The following is a 20,898-nucleotide window of genomic DNA, read 5'->3' on the forward strand; positions in this document are numbered from 1 at the left end:
CTTTCTTTCTTTCTTTCTTTCTTTCTTTCTTCCTTCCTTCCTTTCTCTCTTCTTTCCTTCCCTTCTTACTTTTCAAAACCCTCCTATTCAACAAGAAACATAATTTAAAAAAAAATTTCCCTCTCTCCTACCCCTCTTCTCCCTCCCCTCCCCAAAAAGGCAGGCTTGAACATAAGGTTGTACGTATATCATCATATAATACATCTTTCGTATTGTGAAACAAGACACATATTGCTTACACTAAAGAAATTCCTGGAGGAAATAAAATGAAGCATGGTTTGTTACAAGCTGCATTTGGACTATGACTGCACCTTCCATGGGGTTGGATATCCTTTTTTGTCATGAATCCCTTGGAGTTATTCTGGATCATTGCCTTGTTGATAATTCATTTATTCCAAACTGATCATTATACACTACTGTTATTACTTTGTACGAGGTTCTCCTGGTTCTGCTCACTTCACTTTGTATCACTTCACATAAGTCTTTTCAGAATTTTTTTTTTTTTTTTTGGCCATCATCTTGTTTGTCATTTCTCCTGGCACGATAAGATCTTATTTATTTATCTTATTTCTAGAAAGCGGCTAAGCTCTTTGAAAACAGGAGGCTTTGGTTCGGTTTGTTCTACATTTATCTATCTAGTTCGGAGCACAAGGAAGGGAATGAAGTGGGGAGAGGTTTGCCTCTACTTATCTTCAGGTCCCACCAGTGAGCGGTTATGTTGACATACACACCGGCTCCCCATCCCCTGAGCAAACTATAATCTCACTGAGGATAAGTTTCTTAGCAACCGTGTGGGCAGAACAGGCATCTTGGGAGTAGCCCAGGTTGAGAGGAGATCCTGATGGCGGTGCTTTCTTAATGCAATATTTAGGCTGTGAGTGCGGGATTAAATAATATTGTTCTTTTCTCAGAGCGGCCCACAGACTTCAAAGTCAGGGAAGGAGTAGTAACTCTTCAACAGCTCCGCCACCAAGGAAAGGCTGGAGTCTGGCGAAAGGGACATTTAACAATCTCGAGCATGCGCTCTACCCTCTGGCTTTAGCCAACTACAACTCCCGCGTCGCTCTGCGGCGCCGCGGGGACCCCTTGGCAACTAGAACCCGCGCGTGGTGTCCGTCGGGAGTTGTAGTCTCGGGGGTTGCCTCTGACCTCTGTTCTGGGGGCGGTCGGGCCAGCTAGAGCTGGGAAAGGAGGGGAAGCCGATGCAGGGAAGGCAAACTGGCTATGGCCTCGGATAGCGGCGGCGGCGGGGCGGCCGCTGCGGAGCAGGAGCGCCCTCACCAGCGACCCTTCCTGATCGGGGTGAGCGGCGGCACGGCCAGCGGGAAGGTGAGAATTCGGAGTGGGGGGTGGGGGTGGCAGAAGGAAGCCACCCTGGGGAGCCAGGGGAGCCCGTCCCGCGCCCTAGAGCGGAGCCCCTTCTCGGGGCCCGAGCCGAGGCTGCGGGGTTGGCGGCACAATCCACTGGGGGAGCAGGGGACCCGGCCCCGGGGACGAGCTAGTCTATCGGCAGAGAGCTGGGGCAGCGGCTGGGCCTGGCAGGGTTGGGGCTGCTTGAGCCCTCTCAATCACCCCCAAGTAGGAAGGCGGCACCCCGCCTCCACCTGTGGCGGGGCAGGACTCGAGTGCGGAGCGAGCTCTCGGCACCGGGCCTTGCGGGGGTCAGGGAGAGGCAGCGACCGTTCCATTCCGAGGGGCTTGAGGCAGGGGTCCTCCTGGCTTTCTCCCAGTCCACAGTGTGCGAGAAGATCATGGAACTGCTGGGCCAGCATGAAGTGGACCACCGACAGCGCAAGCTGGTCATCTTAAGCCAGGACAGGTTCTATAAGGTCCTGACCACCGAGCAGAAGGCCAAGGCATTGAAGGGCCAGTACAACTTTGACCACCCAGGTAGAGCTGGAAACCTGGGGGTGGGGCGGGGCGGGGTCAGCGAGATAACAGCAATAACGGTTCCCGATACCAAATAGATGTCTTAATTTACAGAGCACCTCCTTACAACCAGCCTGTGAGGTAGGTAGTGGAAATATCCCCATTTGACAGATGAGGAATCTGAGGCTCAGAGCTTGCAGTCATGTGACCAATAAGTGGCAGAGCCAGGACTCAAAGCAGATCTTTGAATCTAACAGTGCTGGAAGCACCAATCTAGGCTCCTCCTCCCCCATTTCTTTCTCTCTTTGCCTTGGTCTGGGGCAGTCCTGGGGAGACTGAGGTGGTTCTGTGAACTAATCCTAAACTCCTGCCACAAAGTGGACTGCACAGCGTTAAGCTGAGGACCTTGTCAGAGCTGTCCAAGCCAAAGTTCCCTTTGTTGGCACAAAGCCAATCAGGAAGGCTTATTCCATGAGGATGCCAGCTCCTCCAGGCCTTCAAGCAGAGCGCCCTGCAGGATCCCTGCACTGCAACGACTATCCTGTGGGTCTTTTTTCATCTAGATGTTTTCAAGGGCCCACTATACAAAAATAGGGTCTTCCCTTTCATTCCCTGAAGGACAGTGACTGAATATTCCCTTATTAGTCTTAAGGGTAGAGGTTCTGCAGAGGATCTAAAGGTATCTGTGTGAACGATAGCCAGTATGTAGTCCTGAGATTCCAGCTCCTGAGTCAACTACCAAGAGTCAAGTGAAGAGAGAGAGGTCTGATGTTCTAGTAATTAGATCAAGGTGATGCTCAGACTATTCAACTTTTATGGCTGTCCCATCATCCTCCTTGACCCTCTTCTAGAAAAAGAAACATTGCCCTAGTAAACTTATCCTTAAAATGGCTCTGCCCTAGAAATATAGAACCTGATCCTTCCTTGTCTCCTGGAAAGAATTCTGAGAATGCCAAATAGTGCCTTGCACATAGTAGGTCTTTAATGTGTAATTTTCTGGTTAAAACCAACTTCCTGGTGGAGAGAACAATTTAGGTACTGGTTATTACCAGATAGCTATCTGTATGAACTTGTTCAGCTTGTGATCTACAGAATTTTTAAAGGTTGCATGCCTGCTAGATATTAGTTATAGTTCAGTTCTGTAAGTAGCATTGTTGATTTTTTAAAATGGCCATAGGCCATACCCACGGCAACCAGATCTTTATTTACATCCCCTCTGTAAGAACAGCTGGGATCGTCTTGCCTTTTGTTCCATCTCTGCAGATGCTTTTGATAATGATTTGATGCGCATGACCCTGAAACACATTGTGGAGGGCAAAACCGTTGAGGTCCCGATCTATGATTTTGTGACCCATTCAAGGTAAGCAGGTGGTTTCTGGGAGGGCAGAGGAGGGCTGTGCACTTCAAGCCCATTAGATCTTCCTCTCAAGTGCTTACAGCAAGGACTTCCCTGCAGCAGGCCCTGCCCCCAGTCGGTTTCTGTGGACTCTTCGTGATCTGCCCCTTCCAAGGATTCAGTGCCCCCAGGACTGAAGCTGGTTGTGCAGACTGCCCTGGTGACCCTCTCTCTCCTGCAGTGTCCCATTTCCTCGCCTCTGCCTCGCAGGTTACTGGAGACAACTGTGGTTTACCCTGCGGATGTGGTTCTGTTTGAGGGCATTTTGGTATTCTATAGTCAAGAGATCCGGGACATGTTTCATCTTCGACTCTTTGTTGACACCGACTCAGATGTGAGGCTGTCTCGTAGAGGTAAGGGGGATGCAGGCCTTTTTGACCTCTGACCACTCAGTTACACGTGTGGTGGGCTAAGGACCAAAATGTTACTATTTCAGTTCTCCGAGATATGAACCGAGGGAGAGATTTGGAACAGATCCTAACACAGTACACCACCTTTGTCAAACCTGCCTTTGAGGAATTCTGCCTACCGGTACCACCTCTGAGTTTGTTAACACTTTTTAATGATTTTTACATCATAGTTATTGCCTTCAAAAGGTTGTGCTGGCCAGTTTCAGTAGGATGCTGAGTCTTAAATGAAGCTTAATTTATATGTAAAGAAAGATCTGTATGTAATTTATGTGGAGGGAAGAATTCACATGTAATTTATATGTAGGAAAGAATTTATATATGCAGGGAAGGATTTATGTCATTTTAGACATAGGGAAGAATTTACATGCAGGGAAAAATTTATATGTACTTTATTTAAAAAAATTTTTTTTTTTAATCCTTAACTTCTGTGTATTGGCTCCTAGGTGGAAGAGTGGTAAGGGTGGGCAATGGGGGTCAAGTGACTTGCCCAGGGTCACACAGCTGGGAAAGTGTCTGAGGCCGGCTTTGAACCTAGGACCTCCTATCTCTAGGACTCTCAATCCACTGAGTTACCCAGCTGCCCCTTATATGTACTTTATAATTTATATGTGGGGAAAGATTTAGTTGGCCATTATCCTAAATCCTCTAAATCATTCCTCTCTTTCTCCATACTGATTTTGGCTAAGCCTCTAAGGTGCCCAATTCCCTTGAATATTTAAGGTATTAACTTAGAAAACTTTTTACATTTCAAAATTAATGCAATGGCTAGCACTGCTCCCTAATTTAGAAATACTGAAAGCATAGAGAGGTGATTTATACTGGAAATCCTTTTCCCCCTCCAGATGCATGATTTCATCAGGGTGGGAACCTTTATGCTTATCCCTAGAAGGTGACATCCTTCTAGGGATAAACATCCCCTCCCAGTGTAATGTAGTCACTAGTTCTACAACTTAGAATGGTTAAGAATTTCCTGAGGGCACTAAGAGGTTAAGTGATTTGCCCAGGATTTCATAGTAATGTCAGAGAAATGACCTGATCCCACATCTTCCTGATCCCCAGTCTGGCTTTTAAACATTACACCACATTGCCTCTCAGGTAAAACTTTATGGTGTTCACCAGAGTGACTTTCTAAGATGTCACCTTCTAGGGATAAGCATAAAGGCACCAAAATTCCTGCTAAGGAAACTTTGCTATAGTGGGGGGAAAAGGTCTTATATAGTCCAAGTAATCCTATGCTTAGATTCTCAGTTTCTAGAAATTTATTTGGCATCAATAACTCAGCAGTTCCAGCCTTTCATAATCACATAAACAGACTCAATAAGTCAGCTGATTAATATTAAGGGTTTAGTTGGCCAGAACTGGCCAGGTTGTCTGAGCAGAGCTGTCATGTGATATTTCCCATGTCACAAGTTACTCATGATGCTACGAGACTATCCTGTAGCAAGGCTCACTTCTTCCCTGTTCCATGCTTGAGAATTTATCCACATTTGCTTCCTAGCTCCTGGTAGGGTCAGAGAGCTGGTGGATCAGAGTGGAAGAAAGTCATGGATTGCTAGGAGATGAATCTGGAGACTTCCTATCTTACTTGGCTCACCTTTGCCTGAAGCTGGCTCTGTAGTACAGAGAGATGGGCCATACAGGTTATTCTTCATAAGAAACATGAAAATTGTAGAAAGTCATTGGATAAAGCCATTTCTTTTGCCTTCCTACACCTGTTCAATTTGCCTTATTCTGTGTGGTATAGTGATGGGCAATTCACATGAATCACCCTGTCCATTTCTGAGACAAATACTGGGTGCTCCCACCCAATATTTCAAGCTCAAAGTAGGATGAATTCCATTGAAAATTGCAATCATTCTAGAAAAAGCTGCTTAAGAGAACTATTATTTTGTCTTATAGACTAAGAAGTATGCTGATGTGATCATCCCTCGAGGGGTTGACAACATGGGTAAGAAATGTCTGACCTCACTTATTCCTCAGAGAGCCTGCAATTTCTATCTAAAAGCTACATTTGGGTCTTAACTTTTCATTGTAATTTGATGCAAGGGCCCCTAAACACTCATTCCCATGCACTTTTGGTATATCTTCCACTTGCCATAGTTCTGTATCTTCTTTAAAATTATGTTTTAAAACTTAAAAAATTGGAAAGAAATTTCTTACTACTAGAGAATTTTAGTTACTTTTCAGATATTAACATGAAGCCAAGATAAAGTGCCAAGTGGGTAGATTTTACAGAGCTCATTTATTGATTCAAATTGTTTTTACCTGGTGGGTTTTGACACCAATTCATTGCCAATGAGTGCCAAGAGCTGTTTCAATGAGTAATTACTGGTTATAAAATTGAAACAGGCATCAGTGTCCCAAGACTGGTGGGGATTAAGTTCAGTGAGTTAATAACACCATTAATTTCCTCAGCTCTTTGGTTGAGGGAGTTAGGCTGATTTTTGCTTCCCACTGCTACTTTGTGGTTCTCCTTCTACTTCCATCACTCGGTAACCTTTCTTCCTTTGAGTTTCATGCTATTCCTATTTACCAGTAACCCAATCAAAATCCTGGTTGCTGTTTACAGACTCCAAGTTGCTCCCCTTCATTCCTTAGTGAGTTCTGTATGTGGCTCACTATTATTCTCTCTTCTTAAACTCTTGTCTCATTCCAGGGGACTTCAGCATACATACGGATTCTCCTTCAAATATCCCAACTGCTCACTTCCCTTGAGCTACTCTTCTACCTCACCATAACCACACAAATATGGTCATACCCTTGAGGTTTCCATCACCTACACATGTACCAACTCTGTGTTCGAGAACTCCAAAATCCCCTCATCTGATCATAATTTCTTGGCTTTTCACCACTCCTTCTGCCTTCCTTTACAGTTCGTACTTCTACTCTTGGTCTGTACCAGGATCTCCAATCCCTTGACCCCCTCAATTTTGAGGCCATCACCCCATGCACTAGCCACACTCTCTTTTTCCACCCAGAACCAATTCAGTTCTGCACTATCATACTCTGTTGAATTCCCAGCCCTCTTATATCCTGATTGTGTTCAGCCACACCTCAACCTTGAATGACTCCCATCATTTGCTGTATTCCCTCTTACACATGCACCGCTGAACAAAGGTGGAGAAAATAATGCAACTGTTCCCATTATGTTATACAACATTGACTGGGTCCTCACTGCTGATAGGCAATTCTTCAGTTACTGCTAACTCCTTATAAATCTCACTCTCCCTATTCTTCCAAACCTTTTCAGCCCTTCTTAAATTTCTCATGACTTCCCCACTCCCTCAGCTGAGAACCATGCCTCATGTTTTACAGGAAAAAAACTGAAGCCATTCACTGTAAGCTCCCTCTTCTCCTGACTTCCTCTTATTACTCATATGCCTTCTGCCACTCTCTTCCATCCGTCTCAACAGATGAAGTGGCCTTTCTTCTTATCAAGGCTAACCCTTTTGCTGATTCAATTGATCCCATTCCATCCTGTTTTCTCCAACAGACTGTCCTGTCATCCCCACTCTCCCACTTATTTTCTATTGGCCTATTTCCTACTTCCTACATTCTCATGTCTCCCCCATCCTGAAAAACATCTTCACTTGATCCTTCTATCCCTGTTATCATCCTATATCTCTTCTGTCCTTTGCAGCTCAATTTTTAGAAAAGGCCATCTGAATAGGTGTTTTCATTTTCACTCTTCTTAACCCCCTACCACCTGGATTCTAACCTTATCATTCCATTGAAACTACTCTCTTCAAAGTTGCCAGTGGTTTCTTAGCTACCTAATCCAATAACCTTTTCTCACTTCTTATTCTCCTTGACCTTTCTGCAGCCTTTGAGACTGCTGATCACTCTCCTCCTTGATATTCTCTTTTAAGTTTTTAGGATGTCACTGTCTCCTAGTTCTACCTTAGAGCCTGCTGGTGGGTCTTCCTGCATCATTACTCCAATTCATCCTCCGTTCAACCACCAGTTACTTTCTAAAAGCACAGATCTGATTAAGTCACCCCTACTACCCTCTATCCATTCAGTAAACTCCAGTGGCTTCCCTACTGCCTCTAGAAGCAAATACAAAATGCTATGTTTGACATTCAAAGCCCTTCCTAACCTATTTCTCTTCCTTTCCATTCTTCTTGCTCTTTACTTCCCAAACCATACTCTTTGATTCAATGACATTAGCCTCCTTGTTGTTACTTAAACAAGACACTCCATCTTTCAACTTCAGGAATTTTTCTCTGGCTGTCCCCCATGCCTGGAATTTTCTTCCTCATCTCTACCTGACCTCCCTGACTTCTTCCAAGTCCCAACTAAAATCTCATCTTTTATAGGAAGCCTTTCTCAACTTTTCTTAATTCTAGTGCCAGTAATCACTTCCTATTTGTTTCTATGTATTTGTTTGCAGTTAGATTCTCGTTAGATTGTAAAGTCCCTGAGGCCAGGAACTGTCTTCTGCTTCTTTTTGTATGCTTAGCAGAGTGCCTAACACATAGTAGGCTTAATAAATGTTATTGATTGATTGATTGCCATCTCTGGTGAATCGGGACCACAATTGCTCTATTATCTTTTGCAGTTGCCATCAACCTGATTGTACAACATATTCAAGACATTTTGAATGGTGACATCTGCAAATGGCAGCGGGGAGTTCCAAATGGGAGGAGCTACAAGAGGACATTTTCTGAGCCTGGAGACCCTACAGTTGTGCTGACATCTGGTAAACGATCCCACCTGGAGTCTAGAAGCAGACCTCACTGAGGAGCTGGAGGCTGTTACTTAGCTTCTAGGGCAGATCTTCCTTGATGACATCTGTATAATGAAGGGGTCTGGAGTTACCTTTTTTCTTTTCTTTTTTTTTTTAAAACAAAAATCCCATGCCCCAAGCCCTTTAAAAATAATCTCTTAGCATTTGTTACAAAATAATTCTAGGATAAAATTATTTAACAATTTAGGAATAGAGAAATTGTTAATCTTATTCAATCTTAAATGTGGGAAATACTGAAAGGACCTTCTTGATTGTTTTTATCTTCCATGTATTCAAGAGGCTTCTGAAATCTCTTTGGGCTATCTGAAAAATGCCCAACACCTGCATGAGTGAACCTACTATACTTGCTCCCAGAAATAATTCTAGCAACACATTTGAAAAATAAATTGGGGATCTGGGCCCTTGCTCTGTGGCTATTACGACCTTCATAGGAACCGTGTAGAAATATCTTCTATCCTCCTGGGTTATATATAGGGCAATAAGCAGAGTTGGGAATGGTGATAAGCACTTTAAAAAGGAAAAACACAAAAAACTACTATTAAACCTAAAGGAGAGAGTCTCCTATATTGGATGTGTTTACAGACAACCTAAAAGGTTCACATATGCCTGACAGGTTACTGCAGAATCAAGATTTGCCACAATAGAAGTCAATCAAATAGTTCTGGTGTTTGTGTGGTTCTGACTTGAATACAGCTATATGATACCCAAACAAACAGTTCCACTCGAGGCTATTGGCTCTGTTCTTCTATACCTAGAAATTGCCAAGTCAAGGCTTACCTGTCCTGGGATCTAGGACACATGCTGCCTACTGCCAAACAGTTCACATTATTACTCATTGCCATGTCTGATGCATGCTTTCCTTAGAGCTAAATTACATGGTAGATTCTAGGGGTTCAAAATTAATGTTATTGCACAAATCAGCCCTCCAAGTTGCTGTACCACTTATCATATATGGCCTAGCACTGAATTACGTATATGAGAATGTTTTGGTCTATATGGTTCTATTTAACCTTTCCTCTTAACTAGTGTTCAGTACCCTCTACATAATATATATGTACATTTTATATATATATATATATATATACATATATATATAAAAGATATATAGAGAGAGCTGTTTTATAATCAATCTCATGTATAGCCACTTATAATTCTCTTCTATCCGGCATAAGTCATTATAGTTATTATGAGATACAGAAGGCAAGGAACTTTGTTCAGGTCCTTTGGTTTTCTAAACTGTAATTACCTAAAATCTTTGTTATGCTTAATGTACTGTTTCGGGACTAATAAACAAATTCCAAATATTAGTGTTCATTTGTCTCTTAAAAAATGTTTTTATGTGTAATCATAAATGAAATTTCAGAAAGCAGAATTATAGAGATGACACTAACACCTTTCAGTCAGAGATGGTGTTCACTTAACAGAAAGCCACCCCAGCGATTTTTAAAAAATATACTACAAGACAGTACAAGGCTGCTATAGGCTTTTTTATCTTGTAGTCAGAGAACTGAATTGAAGCCAAAGTCACTTACCTTCCCATCATACAGACTGGGAAAATGGAATCATTCAAGAATGACTTCTAGAAGGTCCTACTACCAAAGATGAATACTCAGCTGTTTCTCTGGTACAGTAGGTTTTGGAAGAATGCATGGCAGTATGAGTCTAGCCACAGGAGGAACTGAGGATAACAGTCCTTAGGATTCACAGCAACCTCTTCTAGTTAAAAACCTGGACTATAGTGTCATTGTGGACTCTCAAGTTCTTTTGGCCTACCTAATTTCATCTCCATTAGGCTGCAGGGTACGACTACATTAATCAGTTAAATGAAAGGGAGTTTTGTTCAGTTACGGGCCACATGAGTCAGTGGAAACAGTCTGCTCTCTAGTTTCCAGGAAAAGACTTGTCCTCGCTTAAAATGTAGTTATCTTTTAAATGGCCTTCTCATTGGTGAAATGAAACAAATTAAACAAGATGTGAAGTTTTCGGTTACTTCTTCCTATAGTTAAAGGCCAGGCACCCATCGGTTCCTGGAGAACAGACGCTCTTTCAATCTCAAAGTAGCTTTGCTTGTTAATAAACAAGCGTGTGAAAGAAACAAAATAAGATTTCTTCCATCTTATCCAGCCCACTATCTCATATTTCCACTAGTTTATTCTTCTTTTTCCATTAATGTTTTCTGATCAGGATATCCCAGCTAGACTTCCAACGAAGGGCCTTGAGTTCGTTTGTTGAAAGAGATTGATCCCCATAGGTTATTGGGCTGAAAGTGTGATAAACCAGATACACAGAGGAAAACCATACTATAATTAAGGAGTTGAACATGTTTTTCTGGAGCTGGGATCTGTGGGATCAGAAGACAAAAGTATGTGAGAGATTAAGAACACAGGTATACACATAGAAAACCAATTAGCATTTATAGATTTTACAGCTTCCAAAATATTTCTGCATATATGATTTCATTGGAGGTTCTCAAAAATCCTATGAAGTACATGAGAAACAAGTTCAGGGATAAGTAATTTGTTCAATTCATCACAACTGGTGGCAGACTAGGCAGTATACAAAAACAAGTGTTATACTCTTTTTCTACTGCCTCTCCAAAAAGAGTATTGCATTCTTCCTCTATTCTGCTACCCCAAGAGTAAGTATTGCTTTTTGTTGTTTGAGTCTGGGTCTCCCTATTTCACCCTAGCTGGCAGTGCAGTGGTCATTCATAGTTTCAATCTCACTGTGCCAGCTTTGACCTGTTCTGTTTCTGACCTGGGTTGGTTGCCCCTCCTTAGGCAGCTGCCTGGTGATGTTAGTTCAGAACTTCTAAGCTCAACCCACTAGCCTCGGTCTCTCCAGTCACAGGGATTATGGATGTATGTGTACACTACAACTGGCTGGAACTAATTAACTGCACCTGAACCCATATTCCTCCTGACTATTAATTCTGATAACTACTATCATCTTCCCAGTCATCCCGGCTCAACACTTTGGAATCATCTCCAACTTCTTACTATCGCTCACATTACATCAGATCTGTCTCCGAATTATTCTTCACAATTATAACTTCACAATCTCTGGTATAGGCAGGTTTCTTCTTCTGAACTCCAACTGCTACCATGTTAGTCTAGCCTCTCACTTAAATCTCATCTCACTATCCATTATCAGTCTCCCCCTAGCCAATCTATATTGAAAAGAATCTGCCAGATTTATTTTTTGGAAAGGCAGCTCTGTTCATTTCTTTTATAGTCAGCAAAGAAAGTCTAAATTCCTAAGTCTGGCTGCAAGGGCTCCAGGAAGACTGGACCCCAGCCTGCTTTCTGGCATCATCTCCTCATACCTTCCTACTTAGACACACCCCCTGCATCTAAATAAATTGGATTACTTACTTTTCCTTGCACCAACTTTTTGCTTTCCTGCTCCTGTAACTTAGCTCATGCCTCCTGCAATTATTCTTCCCCCATCTCAAGCTCCCTGAACCATTCTGGAACTTTGTAGTTCTGTTCTGCAGGTCTCACATTTCCTATAATGTATCATAGTTATTAGTACAGAATGTACCTGAACATTTCTACTAGACTAAGTTCCTTGAGTGCAAGGATCATATTTTATTCGTTTCTGTAAGCTCCATGGGGCCTTGCATACAACAGGTACACAATAAAAATGTTTGTTGAATGAAAAGGAAAACTTCATTCTTATTTTTAAAACTTTCCAGCTTAGAATCAATACTATGTATTGGTTCCAAGGCAGAAGAGTGGTAAGGGCTAGGCAATGGGGGTTAAGTGACTTGCCCAGGATCACACAGCTAGGATGTATCTGAGGGTACATTAGAACTCAGGACCTCCTGTCTCTAGTCCTGGCTCTCTGTCCACTGAGCCACCTAGCTACCCTACCCCTAAACTCACTCATTCTTACAGTCCCCCCAAACCAGTGTTATTGCAGTGACCCCCAATACCTGCAGAGGTGCTCACTCATATGCTGCAGCACAATTGGGAGTAGGATGATCTGGAAGGTTAGAGCCGGCAGGTAGTGGTAAAGGAATAATGTCTTCTCCATCATAAAGAAGGGGAGGTAGTTCACAGCCCAACCCCCACAACACACAGTCCCAGCTAATACCCAGCTTGACCAGGAATCTGAGGGAGAAGATCAAGGGGGGGAATCTTAAACTTGTGCCACAGACAAGAAAATGCTGATTCTGGCTATCATTTTTAAGTTTAGTTTAGCCTACTAGATTTAAATACAAACAAAGTAATTTCTTAATTTATTTCATTTTCCTTCCCACATTCTCTGTGGAGAAGGAGTGGGATGTTGTGTGCCAGGCTTCCTTGCATTGAGGAAGCATGATCTTGAGCCCGAATGCTACCAAGTGCCTGAGAGAACTCGTCCTGCCCTTCCTCCCCTGCACTATGGCAGAGAAACCTGCAACCAAAGGTGGGGAATTAATTGCTAAATGACCATCTGGAAAATAAAAATAACCTGTTTCCTCTTCATAGAAACAGAAAATTCACAGGAATGAGGGGATTCCTGATAACATTAATATTCACCATCTCCTGATTTGGGGCTCATTCTAACAAAGATACCATGCTGTCTCCTCAAGGTAGACCAAACTCACTAGAATGAAAACTAAATAACAGATAAATGAGAAAAAAATACCAAAAAGTACCTACCTTCAGGGATGTCACAAACATTTCTTCTCCGTCTGAGCAGATACCAGAAAAACAGAAGCACACAGGCCAAAGTGGCGAAGTTGGCTGAAGACCAGGTCAAAGCATTTCCAAGTAGGTGGATCTGAGCCTATAAACACATGGGTCAATTACCTGGGCTATTTGACCATATTCATACAAGGTGGAAAAAAATGATCAAATTTTAAAATCCACTTTTTTAAACCCCTATTTTCTGTCTTAGTAACAACTCTAAGATAGGCAAATAAGGTGAAGTGACTTACCCAGGGTAACACAGCGGAAGAGTCCAAGGCCAGATTGGAAGCCAGGTCCTCCTGCCTCCAGGCCTAGAGCGCTATCCACTGGGCCACTTAGTTGCCCTTATTTTTTTTTTTTTTTTAAACCCTTAACTTCTGTGTATTGGCTCCTTGGTAGAAGAGTGGTAAGGGTGGGCAATGGGGGTCAAGTGACTTGCCCATCTTCCAGGGTTGTTGTGAGAATCAAATGAGATAATTTTAAAGCACCTAGCATAATGCCTAGCACATCGGAAAGACTTAATAAATGCTTGTTTCCTTACTTCCTAGTCACTTAGCTTTTCTAAGTCTCAGTTCCCTCAACTGTAAAATGAGGATAATAATAGTACTTTCCTCTAGGGTATGAGGATTAAGTAAGATAATATTTGTTGGGATTTTTTTTGAAAGATAATTTTATTTTCCCAATTTCATGCAATAATTTTTCATATAAGTTTTCTGAAGTTAAATGGTCCAAATTGTGTTCCTCTCGTTTTTTCCCTCCCCCTTCCTGGAGCTGTTAGGCAATTTGGTCTGGGTTATACATGTATTATCATGCAAAACATATTTCCATAAGTATAGTTGGAGGGTCAGATTAATAATAAAAATAAAGAAATGTGGTATAAGAATAAAAGGCATCAATAAAGCTCTTAAGATGAAAAAAAAATAATGAAAAAAACCCATTCCGTGTTTAGTGGGAATTGTTCATTCTTTGTTACCCAAGCTTGTGCATTAAAGAGAGCTATAAACTTTTGCTTTTAAGAACTATAAGTTCTGAGAAAGAACTGTGGGAGTAGAAACAGAAGAAAAAACATTTCCTTGATCCCATGGTTGAGGATGTAGATTCTAAATGATCACTCTAATTCAAATATTAATAATATGAAAATAGGTTTTGATCAATGATATATGTAAAACGCAGTTGAATTGCTTGTTGGCTATGGGAGGGGAAAGAATACAAATCATATAACCATGGGAAAAATTCTAAATTCATTAAATAATTAAATGGAAAATAAACTCTGAACACAATACTCAACCCACAATGGAGTTCTAAAATATGTAGCACTAAAATATTCATATAATTTGCTAAAACTCTGCATCCAGTGTCCCTTCCATTCTCCCACTTACGCTGGTCCTAGGATGTAGCCAGTAGGCGACATTTGTCTCCAGCATGAGCCATTCCAGGGGTGAGGAGCTGTACTTGTGTTCGGTTTCTTCACTCCTCAATGTAAGCATCTTCCACTAGAATAAAGCAGGTCTGCTAGTTCCTTGATTCAAAATTATAATTTAATTACTATCATAATGGCCAAGAAATTGTTCACAGATATCCTGGATCATTTTTTACTAGTTAAATCTTTTATTTTATTTTTAATCCTTACCTTCCGTCTTGGAGTCAAATACTGTATGATAAGGGCTAGGCAATGGGGGGTCAAGTGACATGCCCAGGGTCACACAGCTAGGAAGTGTCTCAGGCCAGATTTGAACCTAGGACTTCCCACCTCTAGGTCTAGCTCTCAATCCACTGAACCACCCAGCTTCCCATACTAGTTAGATCTTTTAAAGGTGTACCGGGTACATGTTTGCTATTCACATGGGTTTAAAGTTCATTCTAGACCAGAGGTGTTCAAACTCAAAACTCCTGAGTGGAGTCAGAAACAAATTAAAATGTAAATGAGGCATGTTTAACAATGTATTTTAAAATACAATAGAGATAATTTCAATTTATGTTTTCTAAATTAGTATGTGCCAGCAGGAATCCATTTCTAGATTACACAAAAGGAATAGGCAACATGGAGCATTAGGCAGAGTAAGGAGCATTAAAGAATTCTAGACATGTTGGTTCTAGACCCAATTATGTCCATGAACAAGCTGTAAGTCGCTTAACATCTAGGAACCTAGGTTTCTTATCTATAAACGGAGGAGAATGAATAGACTGATGATGTCTAAGAGGTCCTTTTCACCTCTCACATTCCATAATTTTGGAATTTTAATCATTTCATCAGTTGAAAGAGCTCAAACACGCCCTTTGGAAAGTGTACTAATTATGGCACACTTGTAATAAATCTCCCTTCTTAACTATATTGTAAATCCTAGCTGCAGAAGCTCAAAGAATCTGTGCAGCAGAATTCAATTGATGGAACAACAAAGGTTCTGCTCTCTACTTCTAATTAAAAGGAAAGGGGAAGACTTGGAACTTCTGGATCTTCAGTTCACAGCTTACAAGACAACAAGTTATTTAAACAAGGCACAGAAAGTAATGTAAATGTAAAAAAAGAGCCAGAATTAGTTGGTACACAACAAACAGATGATGTTTCCCCAAGAGCACCATAGGTTATTTACCTGTAGTTCTGTGAATCTGGCCATAAAACTGAGGTTTTTGCTGATGTCAATCTGAGTGGGAGAGTGCAACTCCAGTTCCCTCTCCTTTTGCTCCTGGCCTGAAGTTATAAAAAATGGTTAAGGTCAGTCATCTATGAAAAGAAGCTGTTAATGTTCCCTTTCTAAAAAGCTCACCTCAAAGAATTGGAAATTGAGGGGATGTCTATCAACTGGGGAATGGCTGAACAAATTGTGGTATATGTTGGTGATGGAATACTATTGTGCTATAAGAAATGATGAGCAAGATGATTTCAGAAAAAGCTGGAAAGAGCTACATGAACTGATGCAGAGTGAAATAAGCAGAACCAGGAAAACAAGTGTTCACAGTAACAGCAATATTATAGGATGATCAACTGTGAAAGTCTTAGCTACTCTCAGGAATACAATGATGCAGGATAAATCTGAAGAATTTATGACAAAGAATGCTCTCCACCTCCAGAGAAAGAACTGTTAGTCACATGCAAATCAAAGCATACTATTTTTCACATTAGTTTATGGCTTTATTTTAGGGTTTTGTTTCTACATGAGTATTCTCTTACAACAATGACCAATATGGAAGTATGTTTTGCATGATTTTATACACATATAATCCAGATCAAATTGCTTACCATTCCCAAGAGAGGGGAGGGAAGAAAGGGAGATAATTTGGATCTTATAATTTCAGAAGATGTTATGTGGGAAACTTATTATTTGTAATTGGGAAAATAAAATATAATACCTTTTGGATAAAAAAAGGAAAATTGTAATTATTAAAATAAAATTTCTTTTTTAAAGCCCACCTCCCTTGGCTTCCAAATAACTAGTGAGTCAGCCTTGGACAAAGCTGCATCATTCAAGGTAAACTCCCCTCTGGTAAATTAACAACTGAAAAAACCATTAATTTATATTTCACTCATGCTTAAAACCCATCTGGTATGGAAAGAAATCAAGTGCCCTCCCAATGATAATTAAAAAGACCTCAAGTTATTTATGGTTTTGGTTCTCTTTTGTTGAACACAAATGTTCTGAGATTTAAGTAAAGATAATGGAAAAAAGATTTATGTGGTGAGAGCAAAGAAAAAGCAAGCAGAGAGTCAGGCCTAGAGACAGGAGGTCCTAGGTTCAAACCCGGCCTCAGCCACTTCCCAGCTGTGTGACCCTGGGCAAGTCACTTGACCCCCATTGCCCACCCTTACTAATCTTTCACCTATGAGACAATACACCGAAGTACAAGGGTTTAAAAAAAAAAAAAAAAAAAGCAAGCAGAACTCCCAATGGAATGTAAGCATTCAGCTTTCCTTTTTTCTTTTCTTTCTTTTTTTTTAAGTACCAAGTCCTGTATAACTAAAGATACAGAATTTTCCTAAATCAGGTTAACTGAAATAAGGCTTTCATTACAAAGATAAATAAAGTCATGTCAACACAGAATTCATAACTCACTCAGGCCTTACTTTTCCCATATCGGTGTTCTTCTACATTCCATACCATACTCTGGTGATAGCCTCTGGACAGTTTTTCACCAATGATCTCCAGCTGCCGATAACCCCAATCAGGTAATGATGCCCCACTCAGCTGGAGGGGGGGTGGGAAGGGAGTGGGAAATAAAAATAAAAGAAGGTACTAGAAAAGTTTCACAAATTTGCCACAATTAGGCTAAAGTATCATTTCTTCCCAAAAGAGTGTTTCTTATTTTTTACTATCATGTCCTTATCTTAGAATTATTTGAATTAATGCCATTACTTCAGTTAAACTACAGTATTAGCATCATTAAAAAGTTAATTTTGCCAGTCAATTGGCAAAGATGACAAAAGAAAAAATAGTCGATATTGGAGAAACTGTGAGACAATAGACACATTAACAATAATGGTACAACTGTGAAATGTTCCAAACATTCTGGAAAAAAATATGGAATTATGTCAAAAAGTTAACTAAAATGTCCAGATCCTTTGACCCAGAGCCCCCACTACTAAGGACATATCTTAAGGAGATCAAAGCCAGAGAGTAAGGTATACTTATATACCAATATTTATAGAAATTGTTTTTTATCTGTGTGTGGCGGGGGCGGGCAGCAAAGAAATGGAAACAGTAGTTATCTAATGAGTGGAATATGGCTAAATAAACCATGGAACAGTACTAAACTGTAAGAATGATACATATGAAGAATTCAGAGAAGCAGAGAAACACTTAGATGAACTGATTCAGAGAAAAATAGGCAAAACCAGGAAAATATACACATGAAGCAAATGCTAAGGGCAAAAGACAGAAACTAACTTTGTAAAAATATAATGATCATGCTTGGTCCTGAAGAAGTGAGGAAATGTACTTCTCTTTTTTATAGAGATTCTGAGGACTATGAGTGTATAATGTCCAACTTAGTTGATATTCTGGTTCAATAATATGGAACTGCTTTTTCTCTTTTAAAATCTCTGTTATAGGGGGCAGCTGGGTAGCTCAGTGGATTGAGAGCCAGGCCTAGAGACGGGAGGTCCTGGGTTCAAATCTGGCCTCAGACACTTCCCAGCCATGTGACCCTGGGCAAAGTCACTTGACCCCCATTGCCTACCCTTACCACTCTTCTGCCTTGGAGCCAATACACAGTATTGACTCCAAGACGGAAGGTAAGGGTTTAAAAAAAAAAATCTCTGTTATATGGGAAGACTGTATAGGGGAGGAGTAAGGGAATGCATTCAGAAATAAAGGATAGGGGCAGCTGGGTAGCTCAGTGGATTGAGAGCCAGGCCTAGAGATGGGAGGTCCTAGGTTCAAACCCGGCCTCAGCCACTTCCCAGCTGTGTGACCCTGGGCAAGTCACTTGACCCCCATTGCTTACCCTTACCACTCTTCCACCTATGAGACAATACACCGAAGTACAAGGGTTTAAAAAAAAAAAAGAAATAAAGGATGACATATAAAAATGAAACATTTAATTAAATTTTTTAAAAAAAAAGAAACAGCCATCTTCAATTTCACAGAGGGAAGAAAGAAATCTTGGCAAAGTCTTCCCTTATTTGTATCTGCTCTATGCTTTTTTAGCCTTTTAAAGTCTTTTCAGCCTGAAAAGTTAAGGAAGTAGAAATAGAATACCTCCAGCTTGGGGAAAAAAGAGAAGCCCTTCAACTATGGAACTCTTACCTTCAGTACTGCTGAAGTGTTCACGTGTACAAACCGAACTTCTGACAATATGGTCTTCCATATATCTGAATCTGACTCACGGTTTACAATATCCTAGGAAAACCAGAATTTATTGCATTACCTTTGTTTCTCTTCTTTATAGGTATTGAGTGATTTTTATAAGCAGTAGGCTAAAAGGCAATGAGACATGCTAGAGAGGGAACCAACCTCAGAGTCAAGAAGACTGAAGGGTGTAAGGCTTTCTGCCTTGCACCAGATGTGTGACTAAGTAAGACTCTGACTCTCTCAGTGTCCCTAGCAACTTCCTCAGACCATAAGTTTCAAAGCGGTCACTGTTCTGCAAAATTAGAGGAAGTTTCCTTCTCAGGAGTTTTCTGTATTAATCAAATGTTCAGTATTTTTAAATAAAGGCTAAAAGCTAATAATCATCAGATCCCAGAACCAGGACCCAATGAAAGACAACAGGTCATTCTTTTTGCTACCACTAACATTAATCCTTCTACAAATGACAATACAAATCATTCAGAAGTGACAATTCTCAATGGCTGTACAAAGTATCCCATGGCCCACTTTGGAGAGCATAGAAAAGAACATTTTAAAGGTCCCCCCCATTTTACATTTTCTGTAGTATCTTTTCCCAAATGGAGCTCAAAGTGCTGAGTCATTTTAAGAAATTAAACATTTTTAAGTGCAGAAGAGGGAGTAGCAAAAATCTAGGTCAGTTGCTATCAATGTTTACAAGTCTAAAAGAGTAGCACAATGATTCCTGAAGTTGGATTTAACTAGTTACTTAAGTAGATGAGCATTTGGCAAGAGAGAAAATATTCTGTCCCTTTATCAACTCAATTCTCCAAATGCCTCAAAAGATAAAGTAAAATAAACATACTTCATGAATTAATTTATGAGTTTTCAGGTAAATGAGTCCAACTTTTTTTTCTTTTTTTTTTTTTAACATTTATTAATAATCATTTTTAACATGGTTACATGATTCATGCTGCTACTTTCCCCTTCACCCCCCGCAATCCCCCCTCCCATGGCCGACGCACATTTCCACTGGTTTTGTCATGTGTCCTTGATCAAGACCTATTTCCAAATTGTTGGTGGTTGCATTGGTGTGGTAGTTTCGAGTCCACATCCCCAATCATGTCCACCCGGACCCGTACGTTCAAGCAGTTGCTTTTCTTATATGTTTCCTCTCCTGCAGTCCTTCCTCTGAATGTGGGTAGTTTTCTTTACCATAAATCCCTCAGAGCTGTCCTGGGTCATTGTATTGCTGCTGGTACAGAGGTCCATTACATTCGATTTTACCACAGTGTATCAGTCTCTGTGTACAGTGTTCTTCTGGCTCTGCTCCTTTCGCTCTGCATCAGTTCCCGGAGGTCTCTCCAGTTCGCCTGGAACTTCTCCAGTTTGTTATTCCTTTTAGCACAATAGTATTCCATCACCAGCATATACCACAGTTTGTTCAGCCATTCCCCAATTGAAGGACGTACCCTCCTTTTCCAGTTTGTTGCCACCACAAAAAGCGCAGCTATAAATATTTTCGTACAAGTCTGTTTATCTATGATCTCTTTGGGGTACAAACCCAGCAATGGTATGGCTGGATCAAAGGGCAGGCAATCTTTTATAGCCCTTTGAGCATGATTCCAAATTGCCAGCCAGAATGGTTGGATCAGTTCACAACTCCACCAGCAATGCATTAATGTCCCAATTTTGCCACATCCCCTCCAACATTCATTACTCTCCCCTTCTTTCATTTTAGCCAATCTGCTAGGTGTGAGGTGATACCTCAGAGTTGTTTTGATTTGCATTTCTCTAATTATTAGATTTGGAACACTTTCTCATGTACTTATTGATACTTTTGATTTCTTTACCTGAAAATTGCCTATTCATGTCTCTTGCCCATTTATCAATTGGGGAATGGCTTGATTTTTTATACAATTGCTTTAACTCCTTGTATATTTGAGTAATTAGACCCCTGTCAGAGTTTTTCGTTATATTTTTTCCCAGTTTGTTGTTTCCCTCCTGATTTTGACTACATTGTTTGTTTTTG

The 20,898-nt window shown here is 40.8% G+C and overlaps 2 protein-coding genes across 5 annotated transcripts in view; one reads left to right on the forward strand and one right to left on the reverse strand.

Annotated features, from left to right (window-relative positions):
* The first annotated feature begins 1,200 nt into the window (after window positions 1–1,200).
* UCK1 (uridine-cytidine kinase 1) lies at window positions 1,201–9,502 on the forward strand. 2 transcript variants are annotated; one of them, XM_044663968.1, is made up of 7 exons: window positions 1,201–1,329; window positions 1,731–1,890; window positions 3,133–3,229; window positions 3,476–3,618; window positions 3,702–3,796; window positions 5,575–5,623; window positions 8,237–9,502. In XM_044663968.1, exons 1-7 carry the CDS (start codon window positions 1,225–1,227, stop codon window positions 8,416–8,418), a joined length of 831 nt encoding a protein of 276 aa, XP_044519903.1. In that variant the 5' UTR covers window positions 1,201–1,224; the 3' UTR covers window positions 8,419–9,502. The 2 variants fall into 2 exon arrangements, with proteins under 2 accessions (XP_044519903.1, XP_044519904.1); XM_044663969.1 differs by having other exon boundaries at window positions 3,545–3,618.
* A 394-nt stretch (window positions 9,503–9,896) lies between these two features.
* Window positions 9,897–20,898, reverse strand: part of POMT1 (protein O-mannosyltransferase 1) — a 46,574-nt gene continuing 35,572 nt past the window's right edge. For 2 of the 3 annotated variants that reach the window (XM_044663965.1, XM_044663964.1), the window contains exons 13-19: window positions 18,846–18,938; window positions 17,165–17,285; window positions 15,696–15,793; window positions 14,484–14,597; window positions 13,075–13,201; window positions 12,363–12,540; window positions 9,897–10,766 (exon numbers count right to left, since the gene is read on the reverse strand). In XM_044663965.1, the coding sequence (XP_044519900.1) occupies window positions 10,592–10,766; window positions 12,363–12,540; window positions 13,075–13,201; window positions 14,484–14,597; window positions 15,696–15,793; window positions 17,165–17,285; window positions 18,846–18,938 (906 nt within the window). In that variant the 3' untranslated portion in view covers window positions 9,897–10,591. The remainder of the gene's footprint in view (window positions 10,767–12,362; window positions 12,541–13,074; window positions 13,202–14,483; window positions 14,598–15,695; window positions 15,794–17,164; window positions 17,286–18,845; window positions 18,939–20,898) is intronic. The other variant, XM_044663966.1, reaches the window with a different exon arrangement.

Source organism: Gracilinanus agilis, chromosome 2 (assembly GCF_016433145.1).
Source record: "Gracilinanus agilis isolate LMUSP501 chromosome 2, AgileGrace, whole genome shotgun sequence".
Lineage (NCBI taxonomy): Eukaryota > Metazoa > Chordata > Mammalia > Didelphimorphia > Didelphidae > Gracilinanus > Gracilinanus agilis.